The sequence below is a fragment of the Fragaria vesca genome, linkage group LG3, assembly GCF_000184155.1.
Source record: "Fragaria vesca subsp. vesca linkage group LG3, FraVesHawaii_1.0, whole genome shotgun sequence".
Taxonomy (NCBI): Eukaryota; Viridiplantae; Streptophyta; class Magnoliopsida; order Rosales; family Rosaceae; genus Fragaria; species Fragaria vesca.
The window spans coordinates 22,526,726-22,540,908 of NC_020493.1; the positions used below are offsets into that span (position 1 = coordinate 22,526,726).

Below are 14,183 nucleotides of genomic sequence, written 5' to 3' on the forward strand. Positions count from 1 at the left end.
GGGGGTGGCATATGGCTCCAATTACACCCCTTTGGCACCTCTTGCATGAAACTCGCCAGAAATTGAACTAGTTCAGTTAGCAAAAAAGTTTATATAATACTTACAAACAGGTTGGTTGAACAGAACAGTGAGGAGCTCGTCGAGCTCATTGAGGAGGAGCCAGCAAATAAGGGCAAGAAGGTGGCTAAGAATCAAGCTGCAGTCACGAATCGATCTCGAGCGGATCGCTTTGAACCATGTTTTCCTTTTCCTTATTTCAGTTAGGAGACTATTTCATTCTGAAGAGAAATAGGACATGGGTCTGAAATTGATGAATATCCTGACGATACTTGTGCTCTCATGGTTTGCATCTGCAACTACATCCCAAGCTGATGTGTTTGATGTGACTAGTTCAATATATGGCGGAAAGCCCGGCTATGATATTGCAGAGGTACAATATTATCTAAGTTTGTTGATGAATGGGAAATACATACATGGATATGATCAGGTTTGTCATCATTAACTTGTTATTTTCTGTTGTAATGTCTTTAGGGTTTGGCAAATGCATGGAGAGATGCATGTTCATCAGAGTCGGCAAGTAAGGTTGTTGTTCCGAGCGGTACGTACAAGTTGAAAGAAGCAATATTTGAAGGTCCTTGCAAGGCTCCGATTGAGGTTCACATCCAAGGAACACTGCAGGCTCCGAAAGACCCAAGTTCAGATGTTTGGGTGACTTTTAGCTTGATTAACATGCTCACACTATCCGGCGGTGGAACCTTCGACGGCCAAGGAGCACATGGTTCAAAACGCAGTGATTTCAGGGACATTAAATTCTCCTCCATCACCAATTCCATAGTCAAGAACATAACTTCACTCAACAGCAAGAAATTCCACATTAGTGTTACCGAGTGCACCAATGTTGTGTTCGACCACCTTACGATTACATCACCTACAGACGATGCTAACACTGATGGAATCGACATTGGGAGTTCGAAAGGGATCAATGTCACTCACACAAACATTGCAACAGGAGATGATTGTATTGCCGTTAGTGAGGGCACCAACCAGCTCCTAGTGACTGGCGTTACTTGCGGACCAGGCCACGGCATAAGCATAGGAAGTCTTGGACAGAAGCCTGATGAACAACCTGTTGTCGGAGTCACAGTCATGAACTGCACCCTTGTTGGCACAACCAATGGTGCGAGAATAAAGACATGGCCTGATTCTCCTGGTGCAAGTACCGCCTCCGATATAGTCTTTGAGGATATTGTAATGGTAAATGTCGAGAATCCTATCATCATTGATCAAAACTACTGCTCAGGAGAAGATGATGATAGATGCAAACAGAATATTCCATCGACAGTTCAGATCAGAAATGTGAGATTCAAGAACATTAGAGGCTCGTCTGCAACTCCAATTGCTGTAAACCTTGCATGTAGTCCTAGTGTGCCATGCCAGAATGTGGAACTAGAAGATGTTGATCTCACATACAGTGGCGACGAAGGCTCCCTCTCATCTCAATGTATCAATGTCAGGCCTAGAATTACTCGCGTCACAGAAGCTCTTGCTTGTGCTAATGTGCCAGGCTTACCATCGGATAATTCACCTCCTCCACCGTTATACGATTATCAATCACCTATGATATACACTGGCGCACTAGACAATAGCAGTTGTTCGTGGCCAAGAGCATCGGTCATGGTGTATCTGCTAATTTCAGGTCTGGGTGTGAGACTGTTGCAACGGTTGCTGTAGCCATAAAGCAAGCATGAATAACAAGTTTACTTCCCAACCACCACATAGCTGCCCACCTCTTTCTACTGTGGTTTACTTCGCTAATAGACTCATTATCCCACGTCCTCATGTACACTAGTGTAATACTTATAAAGATCTTTATATGGATTAGATTTGACATTGAGACGTCCCCCAACGATAATCATAATACAGACTTTATGAGACAAATTTGAGTATCACTGATCAATGAATCAGGTTGTGCTAAGCTCGTTTTCTTCCTAGTGCGAAAAAGTATCGAACCGAAGGACCTCCCTCATTTTGGGGAGCCACATGGCCTTGTGACACCAATTTTGTCACTATATGGCATCACCATATCACCATCCATGGTGATGGCGTCAAAACCCAAGTTTAGTCTACCAATAAAGAATAAGACTCGTACACACGCTCTACAAAGAAAAAAAGAGACTCATTTACACTCGATTTGGTACTGCAATGTGTAGCTACTGTGATTCATTTGGGTAACTGGTAAACAAACAACCGAAGGCAAGCATAGTGAAACGGAGTCTAATCTAATGGCAACCCGCAAATGCATTTATAGGTGTGCGCTTCAGATTCACAATCACCAAATTTATTTCAGGAGGAAGTTCACATCAAATTCTTCAAATGTTACACAAATATAGACACTGCTACTGATGACAAAAATGAATTGAATCCAGTAAAGTCGATGCTGAGGTGAATAAATAAGGTTGGTGAAAAAGGCAGGAACTAGCCATTCACCGCATCCCAAACAAACAGGGTTAAAGAATCAGGACTCTACAATGAGAAAGGTGACCGGAGCAGGCTGGTAAAAAAGGTGGAAATGAAAAGGTAACTGATACTAGCAAAAGACGGTAGCAAAGGGAACATGGTAAATATTTACTGGGAACACGGTAAATATATAATGGACTAATGGCACCAAAATGAAATAATCTGGCATGGAAATGTAAAGCCAGGATCCACTAAACCAAGCTTGACATTTTTTCATGCAACATGAAGCATATGCAAAAGAAGAACAAAGAGAAAATTTCCATCAAATTTTCACCAACTTTTAACCACCTACTGAAAATAACATTGTCTTGGCTTAATTAATGACTACATAAACATCCACCAGAACCATCAAGGACAATAACACAGACCCAAAGTCGGCCAAACATCTTAGACTTGCTTCCACTTATATCTATTTATTTACTATTACGATCATAAAGATAGATTCAGCCGGAAGAAGAGCCGCTAACCCATAGCATACTTCTGGGTCCAGGATCGAGCAGTAGTCTCATACTTGACTCTATCAGTCTTGTACATGTGAGCAATCTCAGGCACCAGAGGATCATCTGGGTTTGGATCTGTCAGCAGCGAGCAAATAGAGAGAAGGACCTGCAAGAAACAATCATTTTTTATCAAAATGTTACAGGCATGCAATAAGATAACACTACAAAAATAAAAGTCCATATAAAGCAAGTTGAGTGTATTGCCTTGGAAATGGTCAGGGCAGGGCTCCACTGCTCTTTGAGGATGTCAAGGCAGATGCTACCATTGCTATTAATGTTCGGATGGTACACTTTTGTCCGGAAAGCAACCTGCTCAATGCATGAAGAGTGCAACACATGGTTATCCCCAATGAAAAATAGAGAAACAAACTTCAGAGTTGAGTTAAAGTCCAAAGCCTAAACCCAAACTTCAGGGTTGTGTTAAAGTTGAAAGCCTAAAACAGACTGAAGAAAAAGCTTTAGCCCTCTAGTTTGCATAAATGGTACCAAGAATTAAAATTTTCCAGGGCAAGGCTATATATACCTTGGGTGGCTTGAAAGGGTAATCAGGTGGGAAGTGAATGGATACAAGAAAAACACCTCCAGCAAATGGGCTGTCGCCTGGACCCATAATCGTCGCTTGCCAATGGAACATATCCTCAGCAACAGGACCTGTACAAAGTGATATCAGTAAGTTGTAAGCCATACCTATGGTAACATCTTAGCAAAAGCTTTAATGCCTCTTTTCTCCTTTGAATAAACAACCAGGTTCAGACGGAATACACATTATGTCCAACGCCTTATTTACTAATTTAAAAACCACAGTTACATGCATCCAACCAGTAAAACAAAAGGTAACACTCAAATCAATATAAACCAGTTCCAGTGAAACAGTAGGTAACACTCATATCAATATAAACCAGTTAAACCAATCCATTCAGGATGGAATCAGAAGACATTTACTAGTAACAGAGTGCTGACGAACATCATTATCGAAAGCTCAAACTGAAAGACAATCACACATGCCAACAAAAACTTCTAACAGTTAATAGAAAAACACTAGTGAATCCATAGAGCTACAACTCCAGAGGATTTCAAAAAGAATGCGACAATAAATGAGATAATAGAAGCAATACCAGCACTGCAGGATGCCGGCGGGTCTTTCTGCAGGTCCTTCAATTCCTTGCTGATCCGCTTTGAAGCCATGACAAACTCCTAAACCCTGAATAGAGTTGAACACAGTCGAATCAGAACTAAATTCTTCAGACATACAATTCATAGCTAAAACCAACACAACGGAACATAGATAACAATTCATAACAGAATCGCGATTGCTTGCCAATTCCACACTGTGATAAAATCCTAAAGTTCGGTGCATGTCCAGAAATGATTCTAAATAGTGTTCACTGAGCTAAAACTCATCAAGTGCTTCTCGGATAAGCACTTTATAACAACTATTCTTGCTCAAAGCTAGCTAACCGAAAGCGGCAACAGAAACACAGTCAATTACACTTCAATAATCTGGCTAAACAAACCAAAAAACCACCAGAATTTCGCATCGAAAACTCAAAAACATGAATCATCTCTGTGTTAAGGTCCAGAATTCTCTAACACTTCCAGAAAAAACAGAGCATCACAAAGTTGATGGAGCAAAATCAAAGCGATCTAAACAGATTAAACAAACACCGAAATTTTAATTATTCTAATCCGCTTAAACAAATCAAAACTCGTATTATCAAAAATAAAATAATATTCAAAACCCAAACAGGTATAAAACGACAATCAAGAGCCCCGGAGGCTCGGAATTCTCCGACGAATCGGAGAAGCGAGGCCGGAGGAGATAAAGAGAAAGAGAGAATTGAGCGAATCGAAATGAAAGGGAGGAGGTGGCGGAGGGGAGGGTGGCTCACCGGCGCTAGGGTTTTCTCACTTTTCTGTGTTGGTTTTGAGAGAGAGAGAGAGGGACTCTCCGACTGAGAGAAAGCAAGAGAGAGAGAAAAATATAAGACGCGGAAAGGGTTTGGTTGCGTTTATATAGGAGGACACCAAAAACAGAAAAAGAAAAAGAGAAAAAGAAGAGTGGCGTTTACATGTGAAGCCCAATTTTGATTTGTGGCCGTGACTTCCCGCCACGTAAGCTCCTTATTCGGCACCTGCTTATTTGCCACGTTCTTTTTTTTTTTTAATTTTTTATTAAAGAGCGATATTATTTTTAAGAATAGAGAATTGATGCGATTTATTCAAAATAAATAAAATAATAATTGATGCGCATGCGATAGAGTTTCATCCTCGTATCGAGCTGACGAGCTAGATTGATGACTTGATGGAGGAAGAAAAAATTAAAATAATATATAAAAATTGATGTTTAGTTATTTACTTATTTATTAGCTGAAGATTTGAGCTATATGCGTACTACTTAAGCTAAACTATGGATGTTAGTACCCGCAATTGTGTTTTTGACCAACTTTACGGAATTTGTTCTTTTGATTTAATTATTCTTCACTCAAGTTTCAATTAAACGAAAAATATATTATCGTCTATTTTTCTCGAAGTCTTTTGCTGTTAATCAAGCTACCGTCATGTGCGACATTTCGTTCTATATTTAATCATATTGTGATATCATTTACCTCTGGTGGAAACTAGCTCAGATTGCTTTGCGGTTCGATATTAGCAGTGACTATATGGTGACTCCTTTTCTTATGGTTTCATTGTCATCATGGTGTTGTTTAGTTTAGTAGTGGAGAAATGTTGCAGGTTTCTCATCAACTCTAATGTTTTAATACTAGTTTAATATTGTTGTGACTTTAAAAAAAAACTGTTGTTGCTGCTGCTGTATTGCGAAAATAATCAGTTATGAATTAAAACAGTTTTGTATTTGGTAAATATGAGAAATTACATCCCAATTTTCTATATACACATCTCTTTTTTTTACAACCTCATTATTAAATTATATTAGCCTTGATGAAGTGAAATAGGTTTAAGAATAGAGAATCGTGAAAGATGTGTGTATTATTCATTGATAAGAGCTCTTTATATAGGGAATTACACAATACCAATAAGGTAAGGATATGAATACATAGATCTAGTCAAACTACATATCCTAATGGCATAAGGTCAAAGCACACATAAAGAATATCCTAGAACACTCCCCCTTGTGCCGCGTGCTGATATGTCAATGGTGCTGATCTGTTGCCTCGTCAAAAACCTAGTCAAGTCACAAAAACCCTGTGGGAGAAAACTGAACCTTGATCGTAGGAGAAAAAGAGTACAACGCACCAGCCTACTTCATTGAGATGATACTCCCCTTGATGTGAACATTATTCAGAGAGACTTGATAGCCGACGCATGCCTATACTTTTCACATGTTTCTCAAAAGTAGACTTAGGTAAGGACTTAGTAAATAAGTCTGCTGCGTTTCCTTCTGAAGTAATCTGATTCATTTGAATGTTAAGGAACGCCTGTTGCTGTTGGTTGTAGAAGAACTTAGGTGAAATGTGTTTTGTATTATCACCCTTGATGTAACCTAACTTCATTTGCTCAATACAAGCTGCATTGTCCTCATAAATGCATGTAGGTTTATCAGTTGTAGAATTTAATACACTAGTCCCTCTAATGTGTTTAATGATTGACCTTAACCAAACACATTCCCGAACAGCTTCATGCAAAGCTATAATCTCTGCATGATTTGAAGATGTCGCCCCTAGAGTCTGCTTTGTAGACCTCCAAGATATCGCTGTATTCCCAATGGTGAATACATAACCAGTTTGAGAACGTCCTTTATGAGGATCAGATAAATATCCGGCGTCGGCGAAACCCACCAATGTATTGTTTGGTGTCTCGGCATAGGACAAGGCGGCGGTGGCGTGCTCGCTATTGGTCCCGTGTCCAGCAGCCGTGCCGGCGGCGTCCATGGAGGCGATCCGGTCCCTTGGTGGATCAGTGCCGTGTCTTCCATGAGCCATAGGACCATCTTCTATCCTTGAATTAGTGTAGGGAAAGAACAGTCCCAAGTCAATGGTACCCTTAAGGTATCGAAAGATGTTCTTGACACCGATCCAAGGACGTTGGGTTGGCGCTGAGCTAAATCTAGCTAACAAGTTGACTGAGAATGCAATGTCTGGTCGAGTGCATTGAGCTAAGTACAATAACGCGCCTATTGCACTAAGGTATGGAACCTCTGCGCCCAAGACCTTTTCGTCGTCCTCTTTCGGACGGAATGGATCCTTAGATATATCCAGACTTCGACCAATCATGGGAGTGCTAACAGGGTACATCTTGTCCATATTAAATCGCCTGAGCATCTTTTGGACATATGCAGACTGGTGGATAAGAATTCCACAAACTCGGTGCTCTAGTTCAAGACCTAGGCAAAATCGAGTCTTCCCAAGATCTTTCATCTCAAACTCGGATTTCAGATAAGCCGCGGTCTCTTTGATTTCATCAAGAGTACCGATAACATTCATGTCATTGACATAGACGGCCACTATTGCAAATCTGGAACTTGTCGTCTTTATGAACACGCACGGGCATAGTTCATCGTTCTTATATCCCTCCCTAATCAAGTAGTCATTTAGACGAGTATACCACATTCGTCCGGATTGCTTTAATCCGTAAAGTGAGCGTTGCAACCTTATAGCATACGCACTCCGTGGTTTAGAGTCACTTGATTTAGGAAACGTAATGCCATTAGGCACTTTCATATATATCTCTGAATCTAGATCCCCATAGAGATATGCCGTAACCACATCCATGAGCTGCATGTCAAGTTTTTCGGACACTACCAAACTGACTAAGTAGCGAAAAGTTATGACGTCCATGACCGGAGAGTAAATCTCTTCGTAATCAATCCCAAGGCGTTGTGAGAAACCTTGCGCCACAAGGCGGGTCTTATACCGAAGTACCTCATTATTCTCATTACGCTTTCTAACAAAGACCCATTTATGTCCAACAGGCTTTACACTCGGCGGAGTTAGCACTGCTGGGCCGAAGACCTGTCTCTTTGTTAGAGAGTCTAATTCTGCCTGGATTGCAACTTTCCATTTAGGCCAATCTGCTCTGCTTTGGCATTTTGCAACAGAGCATGGTTCGATGTCATCGTGCTCAATGATTTCATGAGCCACGGAATAAGCAAATATATCATCGACACGGGTTGATGACCGGTTCATCAATTCATAAGTGTTATCATAACACATGGAGATCTCTATGTTCTCTGATGTTGACATTGACCCTGAGGCGTCCCTCATGGATTCTAACATCAATTCGTGGACATAGCTGTAATCAGAGATGATCTCGTGAGAAGGATTCTCAACATCGATGATCAAAGGATTGACTCGTGCCTTGTCGGTCCGTTTCTTTCTCGGACGTGTGTCAACCGAACCAGGTGGCCTCCCCCTTTTCCTTTGGGGAGCCACGGCCTCCATCCCCCCACCATGGGCGGCGCCGTCGGCGGCGGCAATACCGAGCCCGGGGATGGCCGTGCCCTTTCTAAGGACTTCGAGCCTAGCAGGAGCATTTGCAGCTGGTATATCTGATCTTGTCAGTTTCGCAATCTCGGAGAAAGAGTCAGGCATCGTATCTGCTACTTTCTGAAGTTCGAGAATACGTTTCACTTCACTTTCAGTTTGTGAGGTGCGGGGATCATAATGAGACAAAGTTGGGACAAACCACGACAATTCCTGTAGTTCCACATGAACACGTTTGTTCGTATCTCCCCCTAACGGCGGGAAGAATGTCTCATCAAAGTGACAATCCGCAAACCGTGCGGTAAAGAGATCACCTGTTAATGGCTCAAGGTATCTGATAATCGTTGGAGATTCATAACCAACGTAGACATCTAATCGTCTCTGATGACCCATCTTAGAACGCAATGGAGGCGTAATTGGCACATAAACCGAACAACCGAAAATGCGTAGATGCGAAATGTCAGGCTCATATCCAGTGACCAACTGGTACGCACTAAATGGTTGTTTAGCAGTGGGTCTAAAATGAATAAGTAAGGCTGCATGCAATATTGCATAGCCCCATGACGCAATAGGGAGGTTGGTGAGCATTACCAACGCTCGAGCAATGAGTTGAAGCCGCTTAATTGTAGCTTCGGCGAGACCGTTTTGCGTGTGAACATGGGGTACGGGATGTTCAACCTCAATCCCGATAGACATGCAATAGTCATCAAAAGTCTTTGATGTAAATTTTCCAGCGTTATCCAGTCGAATTGACTTAATTAGATAATCCGGGTGGTGAGCCCGAAGTTTAATAATCTGTGCTAGGAGTTTTGGAAATGCAGCATTACGTGTGGACAAGAGCGCGACATGAGTCCAACGCGTTGAAGCATCCACCAGGACCATAAAGTATCGAAATGGTCCACATTCAGGATGGATAGGTCCACAAATATCACCTTGGATACGATGTAGAAATGGAATGTTCTCGGTATTATCTTTAGCGTAAGACGGTCTCGATACTACTTTCGCTAAAGAGCAAGCTGGGCAAAACGAACGATGAGCGTTGGAAAGAGTCAACGACACATCAAGGGAAGAACGGCGCGCCTCAATTGCTTGAGGGGTCGGCCGAGCGGCAGCCAGGAAGTTGGTGCCTAGCCCGGGAGACGTCAAAGTCCCCTTTGGGTCGTGATGGCCATTTGTGGCATCACCACTATGATGCAAAGATCCCAAATATTTTCGTTTTGATCTAAAGAAGGGATGTCCATGAGAATTACACAGAATTCGGATCATTATGTCCCTTCCGGGATGACCAAGTCGATCATGCCAAAGCTTGTATGAGTCAGAGTCCCAAAGATCCTGTTTGGCGACTACATGAGATTCAATAATCCGAATCGTAGTAAGGTAAAGACCACTAGATTGACTCATAAGTTTCTCCAATAGACGTTTACGTCCGTAATCATGAGAAGTAATACATAAGAACTCAGTTCCATCTTCACAATGAGTTTCCAAGTGAAAGCCATTAGCACGAATGTCCTTAAAGCTCAACAAGGTTCGATGCTCTTTTGGAGCATAGAGAGCGTCCGTGACGTGGATCATAGTGCCATGAGGCAGAAAAAAGTGAGCGGTTCCACGCCCGAGGATCACAGGAGAAGATCCAATCATTGTCGTCACAGATGATTTACATGGCACTAACTCAATAAATAGTTGCCGGTTCCTTAGAATGGTGTGGGTTGAACCACTATCTGCGAGGCACTCGATCTCTCTAAGAGACATACCTACAAAAGAGAGTAGATATATGAGTAAATAGGTCGATATCGAGCCATTTAGAAGGATTGAAAAAGATAAAAGTAGCAACAATCCCGAGAGTGCTGAAAATTTCTCGCGCAGAATGACCTTTGCGCATTAAAACAGTCATAACTTATTCGTTAAAATAGATATGGACGAACCACAAAATGTTCTGAAAACTAGACTCGTAGAGCTTTCCAATGATATAAAGCTCACTGTCTAGTTCGTCCGGAGCTGTTCACAAAGCTCAAACGAATTGACTGTCCAAGGAGGACAGATTACTGTTTTTCGTATATTTGGCATTTGCGAAGCTTTTGAAGCTTGCCGGTGGCATGGAGGCGTATGCTTCGGCCACAGGGACATGTTGATGATCAAATCCTGGTCCTGAGAACCTAGAGGATTCGATGATGGTCCAGTTGTGCCAAGTCTTTAACGTCTTTTACAAGACGGCAATTGGAGTAATAGCGTAAAGGGAATCCAAAATCAAAAGCTTTCGGTAACTCCAAATTAAGTATGACCAGGCATGTCCGTGAAGGGTCGGTAGTGTGAGGCACACTTAAACCACTAGCTCCTTAATTTCGGACAATTCTAAGACATCATACTAACTTGGATGAGCCTAGTTGAACAATTGATGATGGAAAATCCGCTATAGGGGAAAAGACTTGAACTGGAAAACACGTTAGTAACCCTCCTTGAGAGTCACGGCGTTGATGCCATGTTTTCTAAGATAGATATAAATCAATTCGAACCAAGTAGAGACAAGAAGAACCAAAATGAAAACTTTCATTAATGCGCTGAAAAGAGTACATAAGGGTCTCAAAAAAAATTGAGAAGAAAACTAAGCATGGCATGCTAACGATGTCTTATTACATCATGACTTGTAAAAGAGAAAACAATCTTAGCCGGTGACATCAAAGTCAGAACATTGTTCATTGGGGTCTGCGACCTTGAAGGTAACATTATGTTCAACTCCATTGTTTTCAGTGGAATTGACTTCCATCAATTCCTTGTATTTCTTGTATGCGGCATCAACATTTGCAGAAGCGCGACAGCTTTTATACCAGTGGTCCTTGGACCCACATCTGTTGCATTGACCGTCAAAGGCAGAAGAAGAGCGAACTTGCTGCTTCCGAGGAGGAGCGGCACCGCCCTTGGGGCCGGCGGCACCGGTGTCTCGACGCCAAGTGTTGGTTCGGCCACTAAAGCCACTACCTTGTCCCCGAGAACCAGAGGCACGGTGGTGCTGAGTCTCACGTGCATAAGGTTCATTCCGATGTTGATCCTTGCGTTTCGGAGCTTTCTGACTTCGTTTGCTGTTGTAATTAGATTTCGGAATTTTCCGGGTGCCTACAGGACGCAAATTATGCTGATCATTGATCATGTTATTCTTTTCTTCCACAAGGAGTTGCGTCATTAAGCCGCTAAATGTAGTAATCCTCTTATTTGTGAACTCAAGCTGATATTGGTTCATGAGGATCTTAGCAGCTGAAGGGAAGGTCGTGAAAGTTTTTTCGATCATGTCGGCATCACTTTTCTCGACTCCACATGAGCTCAGTTGAGCTTGTAGGCAAAGTATATCCCTGTTAAAGTCATCAACCTTCTTGTAATCCAAAAGTCTGATTTCATCCCAGCGAGCAATTAGTTCCGGGAGCAAGGTCGAGTGAATGTTGCCGAAGCGTTCGGCAAGGGCATCCCACAGATCTTTTAGATCGTGCTTGGATTGATACTGCCTGCGCAGTGTGGGATCGATATGCTTACGAAAGAACATGAGTGCCTGAGATTTAGTTCTCTTATGAGGCGGTTCCTGAGCTGGATCGGGGAATATGGTATCGGTCAGATCCTTAGCGATGAAGGTCTGCTCTATGTCCGAGACCCAGCGATGGTACTCGGTACCATGGGCGTCAAGGACGTCGAATTCAATGCCTCTGTCCATCTGCATACAAGAGAGAACAAGTAGTATTAGTTTTCTGTTGGAGACCCTAAAAAGGATACTCAAATACAATGCTTTTGGTTTGTCTCTCTAGGGTTGATCAAACACAACCCTAAACGTCCAGAGTCGATCAAACACGACCCGGAAAACTTGTGTGAAGGTGATCAAACACACCTTCAAAATAGCAATAACCAAAGTTGATCAAACACAACTTTGGACCCGGGGAGGACAACCGAGATTTGTAAACCTGTAAATACATCGACCCAAACATGGAATGGAGTAGAAGTAACGGAGAAAGCACTTTATCTCCCCCGAGGTTATTGAACTTTGAAGAGTTTTAGGGTTGTAAAGAAAACATACCGTAAAACTTGAATGCTTGATCGGATGAGAGAGAAAGCAGTGGAGCGGACGGCCGGGAAGCGGCAGTCGGAGGGCGACGACGGCGGCGGCAGTAGCGGTGGCGGCCGAAGCAGGGCCGAAAGTCTTCAGCTTTGGTTTTAGGGTTTGGAAAAAATAATAGCTCAAGGGTTGAGCAAAGTGCTGATAACGTGATGAAGTGAAATATGTTTAAGAATAGAGAATCGTGAAAGATGTGTGTATTATTCATTGATAAAGTCCCTTTATATAGGGAATTACACAATACTAATAAGGTAAGGATATGAATACTTAGATCTAGTCAAACTACATATCCTAATGGCATAAGACCAAGACACACATAAAGAATATCCTAGAACAAGCCTATGAAATTACCAAAAAACATCAAACTGAACAATAAAAAACTATATTGAACCTTGAGAGCTAGGATTCGTGCCACTAAAAGCAGATGATCGAGAAAGATCTAATTTCATTTGGGTTGATGATTTTAGCTTCAAAAATTATGCTTAGTATCATGCTATTTATCTTGATTTTTATTTTAGTTTCATACGAGCTTGGTCTGTGCTCATTTGATATATAATCTTCTAATAAATTTCAATGATTGTTCATGAAGTGTAGACTGGAAATGAAAACCTAACTTTTGCATTCTTCAATTTCAACAAAATGTTGAGTTCATTTCCGATCCACATATCTTGAGAAATTGATCTTATATCCCTTAAGAAATTGAACTGAAACCCTAAATGCTTGAATAATATTTTTGAAATTAAAGTCTTGTATTCAAGGGTAGTTTGGGAAGTTATGGGTTGTGTATTTAGTAAAATAACATATCTAATGAGTGGGATATTAAGTGAGGAATGTGTATTTAGTGTTTTAGGATGTGTGAATAAAATTACTCGGTAAATATTAGTTTTAAAAGTGCTGTTAAGATAAAATTTATTAATTTATAGTGTTTTTAGTGACAACTGTTTTTAAAAGTAACAATTCAGGTTGCTTCTAAAAGCTGCTGCCTTTAACCTGTAATTTTTTAAAAAAACTGTTTTTCTTTCATTTACCAAACATTATAAAATCTAAAAGTTCGGATAGAAACTGATTATTTTTTCTTAAAACGAAGCTGTACCAAACTAGACCTATATCAACCTGTGAAGGAGGAGGTGGTGTTGTGGTTGGCGGCGGCTAGCTAGAATTATTTCTTAGATGTACGCCATCTCCAACCTAAGATACACTGACGGACTGACCAATTTGCATAAAAGTATGCATATCCATGCCAATTGCCAGCACTATTGTGAAGCAGCTCTCCAACCCAACTGGTATTGTGAAACAAGCCTCGACAATTGCTATACTGATCGATATCAAAAGAATAAAGAACCACCAAAATATGTATTACTTGATCATGTAGTGGAGTAGTGGCCAAACATTTTGTGAACTCCAAACCAGTCTCATTCAATTGTGCAAGACTATGCTATAACAAAATGTCCTTGAATACGAACTAATCGGTGTTGGAAAGATAACTTTCCATTGGATGGTATTGTCTAATTCAAAATTCCATGTAAACTTGGCCTTACCATTGAAAGTGTTTGCAAAGATTGGCATAAGTTCATTTTTTTCATTTGTTTGTTTCACTTGATGTTAAATTAGTCTATTTTGTATCAAACACGTCTA

At 41.3% G+C, this 14,183-nt stretch overlaps 3 protein-coding genes across 3 annotated transcripts; 1 reads left to right on the forward strand and 2 right to left on the reverse strand.

Moving 5' to 3' along the window:
- The first annotated feature begins 295 nt into the window (after positions 1 to 295).
- Positions 296 to 1,731, forward strand: LOC101315325 (polygalacturonase-like). Its single transcript, XM_004296070.1, has 2 exons — positions 296 to 430; positions 532 to 1,731. Exons 1-2 carry the CDS (start codon positions 296 to 298, stop codon positions 1,729 to 1,731), a joined length of 1,335 nt encoding a protein of 444 aa, XP_004296118.1.
- A 1,046-nt stretch (positions 1,732 to 2,777) lies between these two features.
- On the reverse strand, positions 2,778 to 5,000 carry LOC101292389 (ubiquitin-conjugating enzyme E2-17 kDa-like). The gene is made up of 5 exons (XM_004294831.1): positions 4,907 to 5,000; positions 4,133 to 4,218; positions 3,541 to 3,668; positions 3,222 to 3,326; positions 2,778 to 3,123 (listed from the first exon to the last, which is right to left on the reverse strand). Exons 2-5 carry the CDS (start codon positions 4,200 to 4,202, stop codon positions 2,980 to 2,982), a joined length of 447 nt encoding a protein of 148 aa, XP_004294879.1. The 5' UTR covers positions 4,203 to 4,218; positions 4,907 to 5,000; the 3' UTR covers positions 2,778 to 2,979.
- Positions 5,001 to 11,117: 6,117 nt separating this feature from the next.
- On the reverse strand, positions 11,118 to 12,152 carry LOC101291131. Its single transcript, XM_004296071.1, has one exon. The coding sequence runs from the start codon at positions 12,150 to 12,152 to the stop codon at positions 11,118 to 11,120; it is 1,035 nt and encodes a 344-aa protein (XP_004296119.1).
- Positions 12,153 to 14,183: the final 2,031 nt, after the last annotated feature.